General features: G+C 52.3%; 1 protein-coding gene across 3 annotated transcripts in view; it reads right to left on the minus strand.

The window, feature by feature from the left end:
- The window catches only part of RBM19 (RNA binding motif protein 19), a 168,962-nt gene that overhangs the window by 46,823 nt on the left and 96,241 nt on the right, over positions 1-25,898 (minus strand). For all 3 annotated transcript variants that reach the window (XR_008620506.1, XM_034934590.3, XM_008957824.4), the window contains exons 22-23: positions 16,517-16,622; positions 2,248-2,368 (exon numbers count right to left, since the gene is read on the minus strand). Coding sequence is in view for 2 of the 3 variants with exons in the window: in XM_034934590.3 (XP_034790481.1) it covers positions 2,248-2,368; positions 16,517-16,622 (227 nt within the window). In the remaining variant the exon portion in view is untranslated. The remainder of the gene's footprint in view (positions 1-2,247; positions 2,369-16,516; positions 16,623-25,898) is intronic.

The following is a 25,898-nucleotide window of genomic DNA, read 5'->3' on the forward strand; positions in this document are numbered from 1 at the left end:
CAGGATTTGGGGTCTTATTGAGTTGTGAGCTTGCAACTGTGTATTTAGCCTTCATTTCTCTGGTTCCACATTTGCCTCAGCTCAAATATTCCCCAGTCTGAGACTGGGAGCCTGGCATGTGCCAGGTACTATGCTGGGCACAGGGGACCCAGGGAAGAACTGATCACTAAGAGAGATGAGCACAACACAGCCCCCATGTGGGGAAGGCACGGGTCCAGAGAGGATAACAAACCATAAAGAAATAAGTTACAACGTGGCAAGAAGGCATGGTGACAGAAGAGGAGAGTAGAGGATGGAGAAATTACTGATACCTGTGGAGGGGGAGGGAACAGGGAAGGCTTCCTGGAGGAGGTGTCATTCTATCTGGGTTTTGAAGGCATTTATCAGGTTAAAAAAAAAAAAGTGAGGGGCAAGGCATTCTAAGCAGAGGGAACAGCATGTGCAAAGGCACAGAATCCTGTCTGGAGTCTGGGGAACAATGAACTCTGTGGGAGGTGTGGTGGGAAGAAGGAGGAGTCCGGGAAGACCACAGGTGTGGGCAGGAGGCAGTGTTCTGAAGTGTGTGGCAGCTGGGCTAGAATCAAGGGGATTCCCTGCTATCTCTGGAGTTCCAAGTCCACTTGTGGGGGATGCAGTCCTGCTGCATTGCTGAGACGCTGCTTCTCAGAAGCCCAGTCGTTTCGCCCTAAGCAAGACCAGTGGCCCTGCTGGAAGGCTCCTATCTCCATAAGAGAAACTGTTCCCAAGGTGCTGCCTGGTTTGGCAACAGAGCTGCACCAGTCAGGCGAGGGAATAATCACTCCTGGCTCCAGGTTCCATGTCTACACAGAGAAGTGGGGTTGGGGGATGCTGGTAGCAAACACCCCTAGTCTGTACCCGGTGACACCCGAGGCCCTGAGCTGCCCCACAGAGAAGGGATGGATGAGGGCACAATGGTGGCTCCATCCAGGAAAGGTCCTGAGACCTGGGACCCAGGCGACAATGAGGTGGGGAGGAATGCGGTGGCGTGCCAGGAAGACCTCAGAGCACCATGGGTGGCACCACGGACAGGACTGTTCCCCATCATGGAGCCTAGCTTTTCTGGGCATGCAAAAGGCAGAGAAGCTCCCCAGCTGGGTGACCCATCGCCAAGTAAGCGGGATCCAAAGTGGGTGGAAAGCCAGCAGCTGCCCTTTTGCTGCCGGGCCCAGGCCACAGTGGAAGCACTTCTGTGATGGGAGGCGGAGGTGTGGAGATGGGGATCAAGGTCAAGTACCCCTTGATATCCCAAGTTTGGAGGGTGTGTACCCTACAGCAAGGGGCACCTGCCATACTTTCCATGTGTCCAGGGTGGAGCGATTCTTGGGGCTGTCTCACCCTCTCCTCACCTGACTGAACACAACCTCTTGGAGAAGACGAGGCCCTGCCGACCTCATCTGCTCCCTCTCTCCTCCCCTCACCTCCAGCCACGCTGGCCTCCCTGTTTCTCACACATACCGAGCTTGCTCCAACCTTGGGGTCTCCCCTGCCCCTGGCCTCCTGCTTAGGCAGCCCTTTGTTGGGTACAGATGTCACCTCTGCAGTGAAGCCTCTCTAGCCCACCTGATGAGGAATGTGTCCCAGCCTCTTCCACCTGAGCCTAGGGCCCTGCTTGGTTACTGTCATGTGGGTGCATGAGGGCACAGCGGGCGCTCAGTATTTTCTGGCCACCACCTGAATAGTCACTGAGGCCACATGACACCACCAAGGTGGGTAAGAGGTGAGTGAGACCTGTGGGCATCAGCCCTCCGGCAGCAAGTGGACGGGGTCATGGAGGAAAGTGATCAGCAAGAGTGTGGTCCCCACGGCTGGCCACCAGGAAGGCCGTGAGCATCCCTGCCCTGTGGACACCGGAATCTGAACACAGAGCACTGTGAGGACAGAGCCAATGGCCACGAGCTGTGACCTGGCAATCTGGCAGGCAGGGAGGGATAAACACTCTGACCTCTGTCTCTTCCTGCCAAGGCCCCCAGTGACCTAACCCGACTGCAACCCAAAAGGGCACAGAACCCAGATGCTTCCATGTAGGCCAGCCTCCCGGCAGGGAGTGCCCAAGGAAGGTGGGGAGCAGGTCTGGAGGGGCTGTGGGAGGATGCCCAGCAGGAGGTGCTTGGCAGCCTTTGTGCCCATAGCCTGCTGGGTCGAGGGCAGTTCTCTCAGATGTCCCATCCACCTCTTGTGTTCCCCAGGGGGCCCATGAGTCAGCCCAAAAGACCGTCCCGCTCCTACCGTGAAAGTGCGCAGCCGTCTTCCGCCGCAGGGCCTGCAGGGTCACCTCGGAGTCGGCCCACTCCAGCACCAGCCTCCGCCCGTACAAGTGGGTGCTGTGACACAGGGCGTTGAAGGCTCTCTGCAGAGGGACAAGAAACGAAACTGCACATCAGCTGGATCAGTGCGGCAGACACTCCACTCTGCCCGCCAGCTGCCTGCCCGCGTCTCAGATGCCAAAGCCCAGGTTCTGGCCCCGTGACATCTGATCTCCAGCGAGGGTGTGGGGAGCGGTTGGGCGCATCTATTTAATTAGTGGGTTGCATTCCCAGGGAGAAAGCTGCAAGTGACTGAGCAGTCAATATATCTGCCGTCTGGGCTGTAATTGGTGCCTGGGCTGAGGCAGCCGTCTATTTGCCGTGTGTCATCCGATCTGTGGAGGGTGACCCCATTAGTGGGCTCGCCTCCCACCCGGCTGTCTGCATGGCGGCCACTTGAGAAAGCCGAGCCCTGGCCGGCTGCCGGATGACAAGCGTGCAGGCCTCTGGGTGTCACTGGGTGTCGCTCTCCTTCACTGCCCTGGTGACTCTGTCCCCCACGCTGCTCTTGAAGGGGCCCCTTCTGTCTCTGCTGCCAGTGCCCTTCGCCTCCTCGCTGGTTCCCCCAGCCCTGCGCTCCCAACTCCCACTCCCAGCTCCCACCCCCAGCTCAGCAGCCTGGGTCCTGGCACAGGCTGTTCCTGCTTACTCTTTGCTGTTCCCGACTCCCACATGCTGCCTGGTTCCCTCTTTCTGCTTTTTAACAGCTATACTGAGACAGAATTCACATACTATATACACTGCTTGTCTGAAGACAATTCAATGCGTTTTAGTATAATCGCAGAGCTGTGCAAAATGCCATCAAATCAATTTTAGAACATTTTCATCACCCCCAAAGGAAACCCCACACCCCTTAGCTAGCAGTCCCCCAGCCCCTGGCAACCACCAGTCTGCTTTCTGTCTCTATGGATTTGCATATTCTGGACATTTCATAGGAACGGAATCATACGGTAGTGATCAGTACCGTCTTAAACATCGCTAGGTCTCAAGTTCAATGGCACTGCACAGGGACACCCTAACTTGATGGGCTCATCCCCAAACACTCCCACGGCACAGAGAGGCCGTGAGCTTAGTGGCCAAAAGCTTGGAGTCTGAGGTCACCCTGACCAGGAAGGACAGACCCTGCAGGTCCTAACTTGAAGATCTTGGGCAAGTTAAAGAAATCTTCCTGGACTCTGTTTCCTTATCCATAAAATGGGTATGTTCATATATGCCAATCTCAAGGGTTCTAGGGACAAAAATGAGTTAACAGCGTCTAGAACAGTATGGGCACACCATAATTACTCAATAGATGCTACTTCTCGTTGCTGTTGTTTTGTTACCATAGACATCACATTTGCAGCTGCTTTCTCTCAGCAGACAGCTTTCGGGCAGGCATTGGTTTAAAGAGCAGTAGGCTCCAGGTGCTTGAGCATTGGCAGTGGAGAGCAACGGTGGCTAAGAAGGCCCTTTGCTTTGCTTCTGGGTTGCAGAGAGCACCAGTGGGTACAAGAAGAGGAGGGGTTTGCTGCTCGTTTCTTTTATGCTGTGAAGAATCATACAACTGGAAGGGTCTGGATGGGAACCCATCCAACTGTGCTCCTTATCTACAATGTAGCTCTTATGGTCAGACCCTGTCCCGCAAGAGGGGCCATGTTGAGTCCTAACCCCCTGTACTTCAGTATGTGACCTTATTTGGAAATAGGTAGCTGCAGATGTAATCAGTCAAGACGATGTCATACTGGAGAACAGCAGGCCCTGAGCCAATGACTAGTGTCATTGGATCGCCATGTGAAGACAGAGACACACGGCAAATGCCGTGGGGAGATGGAGGCAGAGACTGGGTGATGAGTCTACAAACCAAGGATGCCAACTGTCCCCAGCAGCCAGGGGAGAGGCACCAAACAGGATTTCCCTCGGAAGGAACCAATCCTGCCAGCACCTTGATTTTGGACTTCCGGCCTCCAGAACTGTGAGACACATTGCTGGATTTTTAAAATGTGTTTTAAAAACACATTTAGAGTGCAATGGTGTGATCATGGCTCACTGCATCCTCGAACCCCTGGGCTCAAGCAATCCTCTCACCTTGGCCTACCGAGTAACTGGGACCACAGGCACATGCTGCAATGCCTTGCTAAGTTTTTAATTTTTTGTAGAGACGGGGTCTCCCTACATTGCCCAGGCTGGTCTTGAACTCCTGAACTCTAGTGATCTCCTGCCTCAGCTTCCCAAAGTGCTGGGATTACAGGCCTGAGCCACTGTACCCAGCCCATTTCTGTGGTTTGAAGCCATCCGGTCTGTGGCGTTTTGTTATAGTAGCCCTAGGGAAAGGACGCAATGCCCTTGGGTAATCAACTGCCACATCTTGAGCCTCCGTTTCCTCATCCCTGTTGGGGCTGGCTGTGAGATTTACACAAAACGAGCACAGAGGGCAGCATATAATACACATTCAATAAACAAATGAATCCGAAGAGACAAAAGGGAGGTGACTAGAACATGCATCTTTTTAAAACTAGACATGCAGCCAAATTAAAGAAACGCTTTGTTCTCTTCTGTGCTGTTCTGCGAAGGACCAGGTGCAGAAAACTTTTTCTTTCCTTTTTTTTTTAACTTTAATTTAAAAAACTCTTTCTGACTGCCAGCAGAGCCTCTGCATTTTTTTCCATGTGGATATAAAAATGCATCTGGACTCTGAGCCGAAATGGCCCATTCAGAGCTTTAAAACACACGCGTTCTCAGCTGGCGAGGCAGAGAAACGGCTTGACTGGGGGAGCTGGGGTTTTAAGATGGGGGAGAGGAATTGGTGGGGAGTCTGGTGTGGCGGATGTTCCATCCTCGTGCCAGGGTCCCTGAGGAGCTGTGGTCCCGGGGACGCCGTGGGGTGGGGGTGGCCAAGGGGATGCATCTGGTGAATGCTAGGCTGGAACTCTCAAGAACGGAATAAGATCCCAGGAGGTCGGTCCGAGTGAGAGGCCCCAACCCCAGCCTCTCTGATTCCCACTGTCAGATTTCAATGTTTCCTTCTCTCCCTTGGAAGCCAGTTCTCTATTCCCGTACCACAGAAAGCCTGGGAGATCTCTATTCATTGCAGGAGTCACTAAAAATTCCCTCTTCTGGCTTCTTTGCGACATCACCTCTCACAAATCTTTCTCTCTTCCCTCTGCACTCCTCTGACATGTTATTGGCCTCTCTCTGGAAGAGCTCTTCATGGTAAGAGGGGAGGTGGCATGGCAGTTTAGAGGGTGGGCTCTGCTGCTGGCCTGCCTTGGTTCAAATCCCTGCTCCAGTGCTTATGAGCTGTGTGATCTCAGGCAAGCTGCTGAACCTCTCTGAGCCCGAGCTTCCTCATATGTAAAAGGAGGGCAGCAGCAAAGAGTAGTGAGAATTCAGAGAACTGTTAAGTCTGACACTTAGAACACTGGCACATAACATGTGTCACTTAAGATTGGCTGTTATTATGATGATGTATGCCTCCACTTTTCATTATCAGGCTAAAGAGCAGGGAGAAGGGAAGGTAAGACACAAAAGCTCTTTTGTATTTGAAGTTAGAGCACAATACGTGGTTCTCCAAAAATAGCAGAATTACCCTGCTGAGTTCTAGTACCTGCAGGTTAATATGAAATCAGGTTGCATTCCCAAGTGCCCACTGCCTGGGTGGCTGGAATGTGGTGGCCTCAAACTGTCGCAGGCAGTGTGAGGACAGTGATTTGAGGCTAAAATAGGCCTTGGATAATCCAGAGTAATTGTGTTTCATTAAAAGAGCATAACGAGAGCTTGTTATATTTGACACATTCTAGGGGCAAGGCAGGTGGGGAGGAGGAGGAAGATGCAGGCCCGGGTCTCAAGGGGCTTTTGGGTTGGCACAGAAAAGACTGTGAGGAGCTTGGAAGGTTCCAGCCATCACAGAGGGAAAAGCGCAAGCCAGAGAGGTCCACTAGCAGCTCCCTCCCTGGTGTCTACCTACACTTGACCCCACTGAAACTTGACCTCCACCTTCTCCCAAGCGTTTTTCTAAACCTCAGCTGCGGGCATGATGCTCCTCTGCCAAAACAGCCCCTGGGCTTGTTCATCTCAGGAGACTGAGGAGTTACTGCACCTTTGTTCCTCTCCAAGTCTGGCTCCTGCTGTCTGATTTTCCTTTTGTGGCATCAAAGGCCTTCTTAGCAAGGATGATCCTATCTCCTAGCTCCATGGCACTCCAAGCATATGACCTCAGCCTACTCCTGAGAACAGACATTATTCTCCCATTTCAATGAATGGGAAACTGAGGCACTGGCCAAGGTTTGTATGCAGGTCAACTTCCTTCTCCTTCTTCCTTTTGGCCTCTACACGTTGTCTCTGGCCCCTTACACAGACGGCCCAGGGAGGGTTCTGCTCCTCCTGCACAGGCAACAGCCAGGCACCCTCCCTGTGCCCTGGACACCTGGCCTCCGTTTCCAGAACCTGCTCCCTGCCCCATAATGCCTTCTGTGTGCCAGTCTTCCTGACTCAATCTTGAACCCTGGAGGGAAGGCGCTCCATGCTTAAGATCCTCAGCCTGGTGCTGGGGCAGAGGCCACTCAGTCAATGTTCACAAAGCACACTGTGGCGTCTCCTTCACTGGGTGTCTTGAGAACACGTCTCCAGACTCGGGTAGATGGTTAGGCTGGTCCTAGCTGGGGACGGAGGGCTTGCTTAGATGTCCTGCCACAGTTCCCTTCAAACCCCTGCACTTTATAGACTACAAATGCAACGGGGATAGGAGTATGTCCCGTTCTGAGAGAGCAGGCAGTGCCTGACCATCCAGACGAGTGGGACATTTGGCGTTTTGAAACGATACACAAATAATCTTGGGTCTGGCTCTGCTCCCAACATGCCTGGCTTGGCTGCAGGATGGGAATAGTAACCTGCACCACTATGGCTCGAGAGATCACATATCAGACCCCCAGATGGTCTGCTGGAGAGGCCTGAAGATCCAGCACAGAACCCCGAGGATGCAGGAGTCCAGCAAAATGAACGTCACAGAAGAGAAGCCACCTCTGCTCTTGGGAGCACTTCCTGCCATCATTGATGGCCAGGGCTGGTTATTCCTGGTCCCTCCTCCCCCATCCTCTATGCTTTAGGAGCCGACTCTGCACAGTGTGACCAGGGCTCCCTTGGCCTCTGGTTTCTACTGAGGTGAAGCAAATGGGTGGCACTTCTGGGAGACTGGAGGAAAGAGGGGAAGAGGGAGGAGAGAGGTTGGTGCTGCGTACCTCCCCCTCCCCCATCCTCTACGCTTTAGGAGCTGACTCTGCACAGTGTGACCAGGGCTCCCTTGGCCTCTGGTTTCTACTGAGGTGAAGCAAATGGGTGGCACTTCTGGGAGACTGGAGGAAAGAGGGGAAGAGGGAGGAGACAGTTTGGTGCTGCATACCTCCCCCTCCCTGCAGGGCTATAGCTCCTGCTCAAGGCCTCTCCTCAGCAGCTCCAGCCCTGGCTTTCCTTCCAACCCTCCTCTTGGCCTAAGGGAGATGACAGTTCTGGGGGCTTCGCCATCCCTGGGGAATCCCTTAGTCCTACCTATGCCTCCATAAATACCTCTTCATTCACACCACCTGGGGGTGGGGGTAGATTCTGTTTCCTGCCAGATCCCTGGCAGGATCTGGAGTCCCTTTGCCTTGACCGGGGGACAGGTGGATTTCCTACTTCAGATGGGGTGTCTCGCATGCCTTGGCCCTACTCAGAATTTGAGGCCTACCCAGGAAAGCTCTCAGCAGGTCTAGCCAGACTCCAGGGCTGCCCTCATGATCCAGCTCTCTGGCTCTGCTGTCCTGAAATCACAGCTCTTTGAGCTCCTCTGACTCAAGCCATGAACTCCAGGCATCAAGAGGCCTGGCCTCCTGCCGCCTTTTCTGAATTCCCTTAGAAGGCAATCTGCTAAGGTGGTGTGGGGTTGACAGCCGCAGGCTAGACTGTGGCCCAGCCTGGCGGCCTCTTTCAAGAACTGGGAAGGCATTGGAAGGCTGCCAGTGCAGCACTGGGCCTGACCTTTCTGCAGCCTCCCTGGAGACAGACCTCCTCTCAGCAACAAAAGGCACTGCATGCCCTTGGCATGACTTCCATCCCAAGGGGCTGTGAAGAACTGCCCAGGGCCACGGCTTCTGGGCAGAGCTGAGGACAGTATTCCTGTCTTTAGAACTCTAAGGCATTCTCCTGGCCCCTTCTGCTCCTCAGGGAGCTGTCTCTGGCAAAGCCAGAGGGCTGCATCTCTCAGCAGACGCTAAATCTGTCCTAACAAGGACGACATCAACCCCTCCGAAACCCGCTGTGCCCCCAACTTACTTACTAAAGTAAGTGGCTGGCACTGTTGGGGGCTCTCTGCAGAGGTGGTCAAAAAATTGAGGCCAAGGACTTCTGGGAGAAGGGTCTGCCTCCCTGGGGTGTTTTAACGCCATCACCCTGAGAGAGAGATAGATCCTTTCCTTCGGTCCCAAGGCTCCCACTGTCCTGTGAGTAAGCTCTCAGCAAACCTCACTAGCTGCTTCCATCCTCACAGGGTAGCTGTCTGCTAGGCAGGAGTTTGCCCAGAATAAGTTAAGCTCCCTGCACAATCTTGGGTGACTCCCATCCCGGTCCCTTCCCAGAAATGACACCATGGAGCTGAGGGTGAACTTCTAGGAGAGACATCCAGGGTCCGCTTCTGGGTGATGCTGTCTGAACTCTTCAGACAAAGAGGCACCTCGCCCTCTCATTCATTCATTCCCTAGCTCGCTCAGCTCAGTGCGATTCGGCTCAAAGTCTCTGGGGAGCTGATTGTGAGGCAAACATAAGATGAGGAGACAAAGGTGGGACACACTTTGGACCTCTGCAAGTTTATAGCACCCCTGGGAGATGAAAGAGAGCCACTAGGGAGAGAGGGCCAATGCCAGGGACCCAAGGGCACCAAGCCACAAGGCCATGGGCAGCACGGGCAGCTGAGGCTCTGGGCTCCCCTCAGGCACAGGCCTGGGCCTGCTGCTTTCAATAAACTTCTCTGAGTTTTCAATTTTTCAACTGCAAAATGGGGGTGCTTCAGCCTCTCAGAGCTGCTGGGAAGCATAAATAAGACAGCAACTCTTCCTTTAGCCCAACGCCTGGCATAATGGGAAGGGCCTAATTCCTGGTACCTGTTGCTGGTGCCATTTGTGGTAAAGTTTTTTTTTTTTTTTTTTTAATTTAAATTATTTTAGGCTGGGTGCGGTGGCTCATGCCTGTAATCCCAGCACTTTGGGAAGCCGAGGCGGTGGGAATCACTTGAGGCCAGGAGTTCGAGACTAGCCTGGCCAACATGGAGAAACCCCGTCTCTACTAAAAATACAAAAATTAGCCGGGTGTGGGGGCGCACGTCTGTGATCCTAGCTACTTGGGAGGCTGAGGCAGGAGAATCGCTTGAACCGAGGAGGTGGAGGTTGCAGGGAGCAGAGAACATGCCACTGCACTCCAGCCTGAGCGACAGAACGAGATTGTCTCAAAAAAAAAAAAAATTATTTTAATGCTGTTAAAAGGGAGGAAGGCTGTCAAACTTGGCTGGGAGTTTTACCTTTCCTTGATGACTAGTACGGCCTGCCTGATAAATCTGAAATGAGGACGTCTGAACCTGAGTCCTTCTCACTCTGATCTCTGTAGGACTGTGCAGTCCTCAGTCCGCACAGAAGCTCCAGGGACACAATTAGCAGGGGGGTCCATCCTGGCACTGAGTCTTGGCCACAAGGGCTGCTCACCTGCCCATCTGAGGAGGGCAGCCTGTCCTGATCCCAGGTCTCAGCCCATACACATGTGTGCTGGCCGAGCCTGCCTTGAAATGCAAGCTCGGGATTCAAATACATTTTCAATTCCTCCAGGGCTCTGCTGAAGAAAACTTGGCAAAAAGCCCACAATTACAAAACAGTCATGAGCGCACACACGTCACATGCACACCTGAACAGAAAAGTGGGGACAAAACTCCAATTCCTGAATTTGCTTTCGGTTAACATTTTGGGACACACAGGACAATGGACACCTAGGTTTCAGGCTGCAGCACCTCTGATCCCCGGGGGCCCAGAGGAACACTCAGCCACCCTCACTTCTTTGGTGTCACGTGCCACAGCCTGTGTTAAATGCTTTGCATGTAACATTCTGCTTCATCTTCACAAATGCCTCAACGGCAGCCTTATTATTGCCTGTGTGGGGACAAGTCACTTGGGCTAAAGGGATCTGAAGTCCCTTGTCCATGTTCGCACAGCTGCAAAGAGGCCGCTTGATGTCACAGGCCACACTAACCAGCGTGCAGCACGCTCCTCCTCTGCACTCAGTTTAAACAAACGTGTTGAAGGCACGCCACTGACAATCTAATAGCGATGGTTTACTGTGCACACAACATGGTTCAGCACTGTGCTGGGTGCGCTGGGCACCCGGCGAGGAGGAAGGCTGTCCCTGCCTTAATGAGCTTTGTCCGGCTCGCTCATCATTGGTCCCTTCCACTACAGGTCCTGTCTGGCTAGAATCTGCCAGGTGAAGACAGTAGGCTCACAGAACACTCCTTGAGAGGCCCAGTGTGAGCTTCTGCCAAAACACTGGCGTCCCCCAGGCTGGGGAGGGCCTGGGCCACATGTCCACATCCCTTCCTCTGCCCCCACCCTTGGCAGAGTGGAAAAGTGAGAAATGAGGAAGGAGACATTAACTGGTGCGACCCTACAATGAAAGCTGTGGTTGTTTACCACAGTGAGAACAGCTCTGCCTGCCAACGCCAACCACCATCGCGTCTCCCTACTGCCGGCTCCCCCCAAGTGTTTATTTAAGCCAACACATTGCTCTGCTAATTGGATAACATTCCATGTGAAAATAGACCTTTTAAAACAACAGCAGCGGTGGCAAATAAAAACAGCTGCAACTGCAAAAGTACAAAGGCACGGCAGGCCTGGGGAAGGGAAAAATTAAAGGCGCATTGCATGGGAAAAAATTAATATTCTGGCTTCTGGGCTGCAAGTCTATTCTTTGTGGTCTTCCCCTTCCGTGTTGCCCTTCCTTTCTTCCTTCAGGACCAGCCCGGTCTGGGTAAAGAGAGAGGAGGTGGCAGCTTCTAACTGGAATCCCAATGGCTATTGGTGGCCACTCAGCCAATGGGGATGAGTGTACCTGGTAGGGAGTCCCCATTACAGCTGCCCAGGTGAAAGGCTGCTGCCTCCTCAGTGAGGCTACTCCTGGGGATTGGCAGGGTTGGAAGGCAGCACGGTAGACTGTGCTAGTGGGGGCAGCTGACTGAATGCCCACTCCTCCTCTGGGGGCTGGGGGAAGTTGATTTCATTCTGGACTTGTTCCCAAGAGACGTTTTAAGGGACAACCTCTTGGCCTTCCTCCAAAGTGTCCCTCTAATTGGAGAGTCCTTCTCCTTGGTGAGGTGTCAGGGCTGGGTGAGAGGTGGTGGGCATGGTAGGGAGAAGGGGCGCTACCCAGAGCCTGGCGTGGAGATACACAGAATTTAAGTGAATCAGTGAATGAAGGGAGGAGGAATCCCTGAATACAAGCTTTGGAATTAGATTTTTCCCAGCTCTGCCAAGTACCACTATAAGATCTTGAGCAAGCAACTTTGTCCCTTTGAGCCTTGGTTTCCCCAGCTGTCAAATGGCCTCCTACCACCTATCTCCTAGAGTCCCATGAGGATTAAAACTTATATATGCAAATATCCTACACCATCCCTGCCAAAGACGGGCTTCCAGAAGTTGACAGTTTTTATCAACTCAAAGATATTGCCCTTTTAGAAACTTCCAGGTCGTGTGGTCCCCTGGTTGCATGGCGTTGATGACACAACTGACAGCCGTGCACACGGTGTAGACCCAGGCCACCCAGGAGACCACTGCATTCAGGATGCAGTCCTGCTTGAGTCCTTGACTTCCTACACCACCCCCATTCTCCTTCCCCCATCAACCTCTGTCCCCTGCTTCCCTCCACATGTGGGGAAGGCTCTTTAAGAAATGCCGGATCATCACACCTGGAGGTTTAGATAACACCAGCATTTTCAGAGGGACTGACATTTACTGCCCGGGACATCAGGGGCTGATAGAATGTCCTAGAGTGGGAGAATATGCCAGCTCATCGATCCTGCTTCCTCTGAGCAGGCCTCTGGTCACCAGGGCCCGTGATGAGGGCAGATGGTCAGGACCCACCCCCGGTTCACTGGAGCAGCTCAGTAACAGACCGGGGTCTGGGCTTCCCATCAATTCATAGGGTTCCACGGTGGCTTCAGTGCTGGAGTTTAGCAAATGCTCAGTGAGACTGGGGAGGGAGACTGGATGCAAATCTCCCACCCGATGCTGGAGCTGCCGCAGGTTGGGGTGGGGCAGTGCGAGTGTGGTGAATGTCACATACAAAGCCACCGCGCTCGCAGGAGCCTCTTGCTATTATCATCAGTTGCCTGGTTACTCTGAGCTCTGCCACAACAGCCTTTGAGGAGCCTCTGGCTAGGATTCTCTTTCCAGTTTGGGGGTATGTGTGCTGAATCCAAAAGAGGCTTGATAGATATCACAGAGCCCTCGAGAATATGCACAGTGGGACGTGGGTCTCATGGAGAAGGGTCAGACAACTCAGAACCCCTCAGTTCAGGGACGGTGGAGACGGCATGTGCTCAGGGCCACAGCAGGGACTGTGGTGTTGAGGGGATGCCTTAACTCTTCTATCCTCTGTCAGCAGGCAAATGGACTGGTGGATGATGGGGAAAGACCACTGTTCTGGGAGTTGAGATACCGGGGATCAAACCGCGGCACTGGCCCCTCCCAGAAACCATTCATTTCTCCATTCCTGTTCCAGCCTCAACTTCTACAATGAGCTTAGCTGCCCCCTCCTTTCAGCCTATCCTGGTCCCTTCTTTCCTCCCATCTGACGATTGCTGGGGCAGACCTCCTGGCTTAAGAGGTGGCCGATGCCAACACAGGGGGCGACTATTTATCTTCATTGAGGGTGCCGTGACAGGAAATGGGATCAATGCCCTTGGCGGGGGATCTGAGTGGGTCAGGGTTGAACTGAGCCCTGGGAAGGGTTTTTGAAGGAAATCTCCTTCCCTAAGAGCTTCAACAGGGGGAGGATGCACAGGAGCCGGCCCTGAGAGGCTGGGATCATGGAGGATCCTCTACCAGCCCTGGGTTCTCACTAATTCCTTCTGCTGAGATAAAAAAGATCACCAGTGCTTTTGACTCCATGTTTCTGGCAGTATTGCTCTCCCTCTTCAAACTCACGCCCACCCTCAAGAGCTAACTAGATATTTACAATATTCAGAATCCTATTCACTAATATGCAGTGTGCACAATTCTACGGGTCAGTGGAGAGTGCTAAATGTTCCACTCAGAAGACAATAAAGTTCTCCAGACAGACCTAGAGCTGGGGAGGGAGAAAGCAATGGCAGCTTCCCTAGGAAACAAAAAGAGCAAAGGGATCCTTGCAGGAAAGATGTGCTTGTGATGGGCTCCTCCTTCCTGGAAGATGAGTGCGTTCCATGGCACAAGCCCCAGTGTGGGAGAGGGAAGTCACTACAGGGATGGAGGGGCCAGAAATAGCCACCTGATGGGGAGAAGGGCCAATCCTGGAGAGGCTGTGAGTTGAGCCTGTACTGTCCTCGGCTGCCCTTTCTCCTCCCAGAGCCCGGAGTAAAGGCAGGGAAGGGATGAAGGGGGAGGAGCTGCCACCTCCATAAATAACTAGAGGGCTGTGCTGGGCTTCAGAAGGAACATCCACAGCCGGGCCTGGGTGTGCCAAGTGCGAGCCACCTGGGCACTTGGTGAACTTCCTCAATGGCACTCACTGCCTTGATTACCTGGGAGTCCACCTTCTGTCCTAATAAAGCTGAAGAGCAAAACTTAGCCAACGGTGACATGTCAAAGGGCTCATGGCTGGGGCCCAGCCCTGGTTGGACCCTCCATGTCCCAAGGGCTGTGTCAACTCAGCATCAACCTCTTGGTGCTGAAAGAGGGCTTCCAGTGAAGGGGCTCCAACGCCTTTGCTCTCTGCTCTCATCAATGGCTGGGATCCCCTCCACCTCTGACAAGCCATTCAGAACAGCAGTGAGCGTTTCCTGGAGGTGCACCCATTGGGCTTTAAATTTAAGGTTGGCATCACAAGAGGCCCAGTGGGTGGGTGAGAAAAGAGGCCCAGTGGGTGGCCAAATAAGAAGGGGAACACCCTTCCTTATTTCAGACCATCACCACTGTCACCACCAACGCCTTCCGCCTCCTCATCACAGCCAACAGCCCGTATGTAGGGGCCAGGCCCTGTTCTAAATTATCACCCCATCCAAACCTCACAATGACTCTATGAAAATATGGAAAACCCTATGACCATTTTACGAGGGGGGGAAACTGAGGCACACAGAAAGGATGTCACTTGCCCAAGGTCACACGGGAGATGTGTGGCAGCCCTGGGGTTCAAACTCAGGCAGTCTGGCTTTGAAGTTTGTGTTGTAATGACAAGCTCTTGCATTGTTCTTTGTAAGAGACATTTCTTAGGAGCAGAGAGTGAATCCCTCATTTCTCCCCCAAGCACAGCCTCCTATAGGAACTCTGATATAAGACAGATGACAACACTTCTACACCATCACTGCCCAATCCCCTTGGATACCCAGAGCTCAGTGGAATGCAGTAGGGAAAAGACGCTGCCCTGTACTGTCTTCTATCCACAGAGCATCACATGTGTGCACGAATCCTCAGACCAAGGGTGGCTCTGAAGGGAACCAGGCTGGTGGCAATGAGAAGGAAACGGTGTACTGGTATCGAGTACCCACCACATGCCAGGACCGAGTCAGTGTCTCCCATGCATCACCTGCCCTAACCCTGGGAGGGGGGCGCAGCCATCATTCCCGTTTCACAGATCAGAAAACTGTGGCACAGGGAAGGCCAGTGTGGGTTGAGCTGCCGTGGGTGGGAGCTCTGAAAGGCAGCCCTCCGCTGCTGCCCTGAGCCAACACAGGGCACCACGTGCCTGCCCCGCTGTGAGGGTGAGGGCCGTGACCTGCTGCATGCAAGGTGTGTCCCCTGCTGTCTCTGATGAGAGGCGAGGGAAAGGCTGCCAGCCAGGAGGAGAGAGGAGCAGATGTCCAGACAAATATGGCCATGTGTCAACAAAACAGGCACTTGAGCTCAAGACTCGGAGACAAAGGTGGCTGGCGAGGCTCTCCGAGGGTCCCCATGTGCCTTCTCTGCCTGTGCGTGTTCCCAGGGCCCACAAAGGCCGCAGCTGTGTCCCGGAGCTGCCACCTTTGGCTCTGCACAGCTGACCCACCCCCTGGGCCTCTTGTGATGCCAGCCTGCTAAAGCCCAATGGCTGTGACTCCAGGAAATGTTCACTGTTCTTCTGAGGAGCAGCTCGTCAGAGGTGAAGGGGATCCCAGCCATTAATGAGACCTCCCTGTCACTTTATTTTAGCCTTGAGGAATAGTGAGGCTGAGAGAGAGGACAGGCCACCTGTGGGCAGAGCTCACGGAAGGCAGCCCACTGTGACAGCTCTGCAGCCACATTCCTTCTGGATTCTGACCTGGAGCTCAATGCCACGAGGGCAGTGGCTTTGGGTACAGCCAGGCTCTTGTTCACACAGCCTCTGCCCCACATCGGCGGCTGGGCCCAGCACCTACTGCAGGAGCAAAGCCTGGCTGTGCTGTACTGAACCAATTTGGAGATGCCGCCTTGCTTCAAAAATAAAAGGTTCTCAAGGAGCCTGGAGGGATTTCGGTATGCACGCTTGCATGCAGCTGCACCTGCAGGGGCTGCCCTCACAGATAACCAGCACAAAACAGAAGCCCTGGCCATGAGCGGAAAAAAGGAAGGGGAAGACGCATTCCCGTGGCTGCTTCTTGGGTGCTCCTACTCTCCAAGCGCCCTGCCCTCTCCGCACTGTTCTGCGTGGCATTTCCCATACTGCCTACCCCAGGGGGCCACCTGAACTGAGGAATTTTCTTGATGATGTGGAGAGGCCTAGGAAACCCATTTGCTTCCCATCCCCAGTTTATGTCCCAGGTTCCTGCATATGTGAAACTAGGGGAGGGAAGGGGACACAGAAACTGCCCCTTCCTCCAAATACAAACCCCCCAGGATCTTCTCCAAGGATGTTGTACACATTAAGCAGAATCAAAGGCAAAAAAAGAACACCTGCATGGGGAGGTGACTCTGTGTGTGTTAGAGGCCTGGCTGCCTCTCCTACAATGGGTACTGGAAAGGGGAGGCCCGGACAGGTGGGGAAGGGATTCACGGTCTCACCTTCGCATCCTGCTTGGTGAGGAAGTCCACAAAGCCGAAGCCTCTGTGTGTGCCTGTCCCAGTCATCTTCTTTGGCAGGCGGACCGTCTTCAACTCCCCAAAGGTGCTAGAAACAAAAGGCAAGACATAGGGGTTTAAGAATAGAGGCCTGCAAGGGAGGTCAGGAAGGCAGGACTGATTCTCACATGTAAATCCCTTTGGGTTATAAAAGACAAGTGCATGCAGGCACACAGACGCTCACACATGTCAGCTCAGGGGCATGAGCGGCCTTCTCCTCCCAGGCCCGGGCCATCAGGCAGGGCAGGGAGGGAACAATCAGGCTGGGGATGTGAATGGAGAATTTTTAGTTCCTCTGCAACCAGCAAGAGACTCCCTGCCCCCATGGGGCCCCACTTCCCTGTGGGGTAACTATGCACTGGGGAGGACCCTGCCTAGTACATAAGCAGCCAGGCTCCGGTTGGGGGGCCTGGCCAGGGCAAGGGGCTGCCCATATGTGCGAGTCGGGGCTCTGGACATGTGATCAGCAGGGTTGCCTGACCTTTCCAAACTGCCTGTATGTCTGAGCTGAGCACACAGTGACCCCAGGCTGAGCAAATGGGATGGGGCCCTTTCTCCTGGACCTGGGACCTGGGACATGTGTTTCTTCAGCGCTCAAATGATACGCAGCTACTCCCTTTAAACCCTGCTTCCCCTCCCTCTGAGCTTTCATTTCGATATCTTCTAAGCCAAAGTCAGGCAAAGCTCTGGAGAAGAAAATGGCTTGGCTCCTCCTGACAGGGATCAAACTGGTAACCACGGCCTTGGACCATCCCCCCGGTTCCCTCCTCTTCTCTCCTCCAGGTTAAACCTTTGAGAAATTGTAGGACAAAGGGATAGGGCTTTCTCAGGCCTCCCTTGCCTCCCTGTCTCACTTCCCACCTCCCAATCCCTTCCTAATGTCCATTTATCAAATATATACGCACAAATTGCTACCGATAAATATTTAATGTGCACGGCATCTGAAGAGAGGTATTATTTTATTTGAAAATCTACACACACTTGCGGCCGCGTGGGCACACACACATATGCACGATGGTCTAGGATGCTTCAGGGCCAAAGACCGATTGGGTAAAAAACACAGTAAAGGCCGTAAGCTCTTGTGAAATGATATAAGCTAAATCCGAAGTGTTAACCCACAGCCCTGCCAGCATGACCAGGCATCTGCCAGCCCAATTTCTGAAGGCAGGACGGTGTGTAAATGTGGCATTATGAATCCTCAAAATGAATCTGCACGTCTCCTCAGAGCTCTCCCCAGCAGCTATGCTCCCCCTTCCTGGTGCCTCCTCTGTGCAGGCAACGAGAAACGGCAGAGAGGCACTGGTGACAAGGCCAGCCTCCCGGGCAGGGGAAGGAGCCAGGAACGTGGGGAGTGGAGCCCGGTCAGGTTTCCCTGCTGGAGGGGGGCCAGGGCTGGGGACCAGAGGCTGGGCAGGTGGGGACAAGGTGAGGTTGGAGAGCTGAGGAGTCAAGCCCACAAACCCTGCTTCATTCTGCCACCTAAAGGCGGATGCATCCCATGACAGACACTGTCTCTCTTCCCTCCACCAAAGCCCCTCTGCCATGCTGGCTTTGAACAGGGAGGGAAGGGCGTGGACAAATTTTCTTGTAAGCTCGTTCAGATGAATGGTTCTTTGGGTCCAAGTCTTCAGGAGCCCACTGGGACTACAGTGATGGCACATCCGGCGGCTAAGGGGCTGGAGCCTGAGAGCGTTCAGAGCTGGTATGAGGCAACTGAGAGGCACATGGAAGACCAGGCTGGGTGCTTTCTCAACACGGCCATAGACAGCCACTGGGTGAGCTGGTTCCTCCGTCCATGCCTTGGCCTCACCTAACTGCACTAGCCCTGAGATGTCTTTCCTGACCCCTCGAGGCTGGGGTGACTGCCCCCATCCACAGTGTCACCGCTCACTGTGCTCCCTGACCAGGGCTCTGTGGGGTGCATGCCTTCCCTGGCCGGGGCTAGGGCTCAGCTCCGCAAGAGTCCAGGCCCCATCTATCTTGCTCATCACTGGACCTGTGGCAGTGAGCCCAGGAGTCTGGCTCAGGGTAGAAGCCTGAAGGTGTTTTGGAACGAATAAACAAGCAAATGGTAGCCCTGGAAGGTAGACATTACCACGGGTAAATTACACCTACCCTCAGAGGGCGGTGATGAGGGTGAAATGAAATACACATAGCACAAATGTGAACTATTGTTAGCCTTATCATTCCCATGTTACAGATGAAGAAACCAAGGCTCTGGGAGCCAGGGATCCTTCCTCACAGGCAGCAGGGTTAGAATGTGAATCCAGGCATGTCTGACGTTAAGCCCAAGCTCTCTTTCTGCTGCACAATGACTCAACCCCCTTGCATCATCTGGATGGGGACTGGCCACTTGCAAGAGCTGGGGCCTCTTTCTTCCCGAGTCTCGGCCAGGTCTGAGGTGAAGCAGGAAGGTCCCATACGGGGTGGCTAGGAATGCCCTGTGTGGACTCCCAGGGGTCCAGTGACTTCCCTAAGACCACCAGGCAAGGTGGGGGTAGACCGAGTCCCAGTTCCTTCTGCCCACACTGTGTGCAAACCCTCTACTTCTGCCCACAAGGGCTATAATCTCCTATCCCTTGATGGTCTCAATGACCTCTGCCCAGATTTCTGGTAAGCCAGACTCTGTGTGTGTGTGTGTGTGTGTGTGTGTGTGTGTATGAGAAGGAGAGAAGGGGTCGGGGGGGTGGTGGTGTGAGAGAGAAAGAGAGAAGGAGAGAAAGAGAGAGAGAGAGAGAGAGAAAGACTGTTGAGGTTAATTCTTCCCACTCTGCAGCACATTGCAAGCTGTGGATGCTCTGTGCATGGTAAGCAGCTAAGGGTCTGGAGAAAGGCGAGAAAAATAATTAAAAGGTAGAGAAAAACGCTGTTGAGGAGAGGCTACAGAAGCCATGCTTTTGTGGCCTGCAAAAGTGGCATTTGAGAGTTCAGCAGGGAAAGCTGGGAAAGAAGGGCACCCTGGATCTACCAGGGATCGTAGGCAGGGATCAGGGAGCTGGGGATCCCATCCCAGGCAGCTGAAGGGCCTTGGGGGAGGTCACAGCTGTGGTTGGGGGTTTCCAGGCAGACATCAGCACGACAAATGAAACGCCGCCCACGAAGACTCTAGAAGCTTCAGAAATCCTATTATTCTTCAGAGTCAGAGAAATGGCTACAGTGAGCAGGTTTCTTTCCCCCTTCTAAGAACAGGACATGAGAGAACTGAAGCTTAAGGAGGAGCTGAAAGATCAGGGTTAGATCTTAGAAGGAACTTCCCGATGTCTGTGGACACTTCCTGAAATGCATGGATGAGGCTTCAAGACACCATCATTGCTGCCATCATTTCCGCTACCAATGAGTGCCTGCAATATGCAGTCTTTTAAATACATCATATCCATGCCTCTGTTTTACAGATGGGAAAACCAAGGGCCGGAGAAGAAAAGCGACTTGCCCATGTCTCATGGCCCCAGGAACTCAAAATCCAGGCGAGATCTTTCTCATCCGGGCTGCTTCTCCCAGCCCAAGAACAAAGCTGGACAGTGAGTGGCTTGGTTGCTTGTATAACGGTGTGGGATCATATAAGGCCAATACTAATGATCTCAGAGAGCTATCGAAAGAGAATTAAAAAGAAAAAAAAAGGTTGGGGGAGAAGAAATCGATGAAGTACCTTTAGCTCCTTGGAGATAAGCGATATATAAATACCAGCCATTATTAAGGTTCTTATCTGACAGCAAGGTCTACGAAGCTGTTTTTAAGAGCAGCTTTTGAAGGAAGTTGTGCATGAACCTTTGTCTCCTGGGAGCTTAGGCCACTGTTGGGGCGAAGCTGCGCAGGGCCACCAGGGACTGGGGAGGAAGAAAATCACAGGGCACCCAGGAACTCCTCCCTGAGCCCAACTCTGCCGCTCGGGGGGGAAGGAGACGCACACCACACTCCCCACTGTGCAGATAATAGAAACCACAAAGTAGCAATTACTGTATCAGAAGCTGTGAATAAAGAGGACATACCGGGCTTTTAAACACAGCCCTCCTTCCCTCCCCCACCAGGCTCACACTTCGGTAACAAACTCACACCTCACTTTTCCAATTATTTCATTCACCCTGGGTTCACCAATTACTCCCTCACCCTGCAGCCCCACCCCCTCTGCCATGCCAGGAGCATGATTGGTGGTGGGTTTGTGGGTTTTCCACAACTAGAGTTTGTTGTCACGTTTCTAATTTCTTTTGAGGTGTGTGGTGGGGGGAGAGAAGGGAGGAGGGGGGAGGAGGTGGGATGGGGCTCCGAGGTGTTGCATGAGGCAAGCCAATTATGCCCAGCACTCATAAACAAGTCGGGGGATGGAAATCGTGTTTGCACACAGGCCTGAAGGCAGACACAATACGTGTGTCTGTGTGTGTGTGGCCAGCGTATGAGGGGGTGGGGATTTCCTCTCTCCGTGCAAACTGCGTGCCCCCTGACTGGTCTTGCCCCAGCCCTGGCCAGCAGCTGCTACCGAAAAGGGATGAATCATCTTGGGTCTCTCTCTCCCTCCCTGATTGAAGCGACAGGCTCAGGGGGAAAGAAGTGAGAGGAAGGGTGGAGCAGAGGAAGCGAGAACCCTCCAGAGATGCGGAGCTGGACAGTTTTGCAGCTGTGCTGGTACCTGGAGCCTGGGCAGGCTGGGAGTCCTGCTTAACCCCACAGCCTGCATGCTGGCACCAAGTGGGGGTCAAACCTAGGGCCTTCTGCTCCCAGGACATAAGTCCCCCTCACTATTCAGATCTGCTGGAAGAATCAGAATCCCAGCAGAAGTGCTGAGTTATGTGGGGGAGTTTGCTGGCATAACTTCTCCCCACCTGCGCCCAAGGCATTGTTGAGAAAAGAAAGTCTGCTGCCACCCAAGAGACCCAGAATCAGAACAATGGTGTGATCTGAACAAGATGAAGGGGTGGTTTCATGATAAGAATAAACTACAAGCTTCTTCTGCTCCTTCTAGAGGTAAGAAAAAATAGCTAAATCTCTTGGCATTAAAAAGCCTTTCAAATATGCCACCCCCACCAATTTTCTAACACACATGATGCACATACACGCACATCTGTCCATTCACTGGGTACTTCCTCAGCGCTTACGTGCCCTGCAGCATGTTAGCACCTGCTGGACATGAACTCACAAGGCCCATGTGAGCTGAGCAATGCCAATCCCATTTCCTAGATGGAGAAAACTGAGGCTCAAAGAAGGAACATGATTTCTCCAAGGTCTCGGTGAGCCCTTACCTACCACAATGGGCGAAGTGACTTGCCCAAGGTTCCATGGGCAGCATTAGGCTGAGCTAGGCTCAAAGTAGGCGGTGTGCCCCACAGGTCTATGCTTTGCTAAGAGCTCACACGATTGGTCCACCTATCTACAAGCAGCCAAAGATGATGCAGAGTGCAGGGAGGGAGTCACCAGCAGGTCAAGTATTAACCTTGCCCTCACCTTGATTGGGGGCAGCTGCATGGGAAGCCTCTTAGCTGGGAAGCAGCCAGTGAGCTCCCTCCCCTCTTCCTCAGATGCACAAGAAGACTATGGGATAAAGCCACTTATCTCAATTGATAAAGGTCTAGAGCTGAGGATGCCTGATCTTTGCTTACTGCTCCCCTGGCCCCATCCTAAAGAAGGGCCCCACCAGTGAACTTATGGACCCATGGAAACATTCCCACTGGGCAAGAAATATGGTAAGATGGCAGCTGCCTTGCATGGTGTCCTGTCTCACATTCCCCTTCCCTTACAGAGTTCCCATGTGGCCAAGGGCCCCAGTTGTGGCAAGTTGGAGAGATAGACCAACTGCACAGCTAGGAACAAACCTATCCCTTCATCTATAATGGGCAATTTCTGTAGTGGAGGGAGGCTTGGGAACAGAACTATCATCTAAAATTCTCACTTTTCCTGAGATACATACAAACTGAAGCCTTTGGTGAGGGCTTATCTCAAGCCTGCCTCATCCAACTCTCTAACAGAGGCTAATCCAATCAGTCTGGTGGGTTTCAATGGGTACTAGTGCCCCGAGTTTCACAAATATGTGCTAGTCATCGCCACTCCCACAGTGGGTTTCAATGGCTACTACTGTCCCCAGTTTCATGAATATCTGTCAGTCATCACCATTCCCACAGTGGGTTTCAATGGCCACTACTGCCTGGAGTTCTGTGTGTATGTGCCAGTCATCATCTCTTCCAAATTGCTTAACTCTCTAATGGTTTTTGCATCCTTAGAATAATTTCTGAGCTCCTTACTTGGGAATCAAGGCTGTGCCTGATCAGACATACTTTTCTTGCTCTCCAATCTTATCTCATGCCCTGCACCCCCTCATTTACTATGAAGAATCCACACTGGCTTTCCCCATTCCCTGAACCCACCAAACGTATGCTTACCTCAGGGCCTTTGCACTTGCTTTTTGCATCACCTGGAATCCTGCTTGCCTAGATGTTTTCACAATTGACTCTTTCTTGCCATTCAATTCTCAGCTGAAATGCCACCTCCTCAAAGAGGCCTTCTGTGACCATCTTATCTAACGTTGCCTTCTTTGCACACCCACCCCTGCCTGTCACATCTGAGCACTGTCTGAAATGGCTTGTTTACTTATTTATCTTTCCTCTCATTTTGCTAGAGACTGAAAGTGGACTCCAAGATGTCATGGCTCTTATACTCTGTTGTGTCTACAGAACCTGAGACTGTGTCTAGCACTCAGAAAACACTGTATCCATTCATTTAATCATGAATTCATCATCTATTGACATCTCCCCGAGTGCCAGGTCCCTTTACTTCACATGCATCATCTCATATAACTGTATGTTCTTGTGGAAGCATAGTCACACTTGGGGGCAACACATTCAGTCTTTCTGTCCCACAGGATGATGCTCTTTTATGCAGTGCAACCATATGCTATTACAAGGAGCGTTTGGTCCTCAAGAATCAACACTCTTTCCAAAGTATCCATGTTTATTCCTTCCAGGCAATGAATCATCACAGCAAGAAAAAAAAAAAAAAAAAAAGGGCAGGGGGGCCAGCTAGATCATTTACCAAGGGAATACTGTCTGGATAATGATGTTCAAATCATGTGCTGCTTGGTGGGAATGAGAAGACACTGGCTCCTCCACAGGCAACCCTGGCCAAGATGCAGACACAAATAAGGAGTTTCAGCATGGTTTGCCCTGCACTGAGATGCTTTCTCTCCCGCAGAAGGTTATGTTGATGAGTGTGTACAAAGTGCAGGGTCAAGCCTGCTCTGACAAGAGGCAATGGCTTTGCAAGCCATTTAATGGAGGCATATTTAGGTGTGGAGTTTCTTCCTCTTCTGTTCTTGCTCTCCCTTCTTAGAGTGCCTTTTAGACTGAACTTCTCCAGTTACTGCTCATCATGGTGAGAGCCAGGTGTAGAAAGGTTACCTTATCACCATCAACGCAATATTCCCTTTCATTTTTGCCTCCTGGAGGCTGAAAAATGGCCTAGTTTCCAAGAAAGTGAAAAAAAGAGGTGTGGAGGAGGGCCTTTAGCTTTTCTCAATAGCATTTCATTGGGGTCCTTTCCAGGCAAGCATGACCCTCTCATTTTCTAGATGAGAAATCCCAGGGATGAGCACTTAAATGGTATTTCTAAATCAGAGTCAGGGCCTGCGTTTCAGATGGAACCCACGGACTCTCCTGAGAGGCTCTGGATGGGGCGGATTTGGCATGCAAAAAGTAGGCTCCTGGCCTGGCTCTGCCCTCACCAACTGGGTGAACCTGGGCAAATCATTTCCAGCCTGGACTGATACCTGGACTGGTAGCATCAGCATCACCAGGGAGCTTGTCAAAAATGCAATGTTCTGCCCTCCTCTTGTCTTTCTGGATCAGAAGCTCAGGGGCTGCACCAAGCCCTCTAGGTGAGTGTGGGCCTGCTCAGGGTTGAGGTCCACTGCCCCACTGGAAGGGACAGGGGCCACTCAGCCCCAAGCTAGATAGCCAGGTGGACATCTGGGCCCAGGACTAGCAGATCTTCCCCTTCTTCCAAAGAAGCTAGTGGTCCAGATTATTTTAAGAAATGAGATTTTAAAATATTGGTAACAAAGTCAAGACACCGTGTTGCCAAAAACAACAGAAGGAGTCTGTGGGCTGCCTTGGGTACCACGTTCTACATTTGGGATCCATTCTGATTTTGGTTTCAAGAGATCATAAGAGCTGGTCTACTTCCCAAAATAAGGAATCCTCTTACCTCCTTATGACCTGGGGTTAGGTCTTGGGACAAGCAACAGGGCCTTTCTGACCTCTCCTTTGGCCCCTGCAGCCTACCAGCCCTCTCAGTTGTGTTCACATCATGTAGCCTCTGCAGGATTCTAAGCTCCTTGGGGACAGAGAGGGTCTTGCCATGGCAATTTGCTGCACAGCATCTACCTCAGATGTGAACACATTTGTGGCTACACTTAATGAATGAATTGAATCATCCCTCACCAATCTCCAGCACTGAAACCACAATTTGAAGCTTGGTAGGAATTTTCATGGGACTCATCATTCAGATACTATGGATCCTGCAATCACCAGGCAAATATTTCCCAAGCATATCCTGTGTGCAGGCACCAAGCTCTGGGCTGGGAAAGAAATGTGGACCTGATGTGCTCTGGCCTCCAGGGGGTGTGGATTTTAAGCCGGTGGTTTTCAATCCCCTCCAACCCAGGGTTGGTGCACACTCTCAGCAAAATAGTTTTCAGCATGCATCTCCAATATATGTACAGTTTAAAACTGATAAATGATATGCGCATGTACTGCTATTTCATTCTCTTTGTAAATCTTTAAATAAAAATTAGGAAATTTAAGCCCAGCTACGGTGGCTCACACCTGTAATCCTAGCACTCTGGGAGCCCAAGGTGGGTGAATAACTTGGGGTTAGGAGTACTAGACTGCCCTGGCCAACATGGTGAAGCCCCATTTCTACTAAAAACACAAAACAAAAATTAGCCAGGCATGGTGGCGTACACCTGTAAACAGCCCAGCTAGTGGGGAGGCTGAGGCAGGAGAACTGCTTGAACCCGGGAGGCGGAGATTACAGCGAGCCGAGATTGCACCACTGCACTCTAGCCTGGTCGAGAGTGAGACTCTTGTCTGAATAAATAAATAAATAAATAAATAGGAAATGTAGAAGGATGAAATAAAACCTAAGTAGAAATGGACATTCTAGTATTTTTTCTCCTGTTCCATCGCAGGCACCTTCTGTAGTCACCCCTTTATTTAAAAGCACACAACAGGCCAGGCATTGTGCTAAATATAGTCCATGTATTACTCTTATGCGTCCTCAGTAACTCTGTGAGGCAGCTGTGTGCCCATTTTACATACAGGAAAAATGAGTCTCTGGCTGCTTA

The sequence above is a fragment of the Pan paniscus genome, chromosome 10, assembly GCF_029289425.2.
Source record: "Pan paniscus chromosome 10, NHGRI_mPanPan1-v2.0_pri, whole genome shotgun sequence".
Classification (NCBI taxonomy): domain Eukaryota; kingdom Metazoa; phylum Chordata; class Mammalia; order Primates; family Hominidae; genus Pan; species Pan paniscus.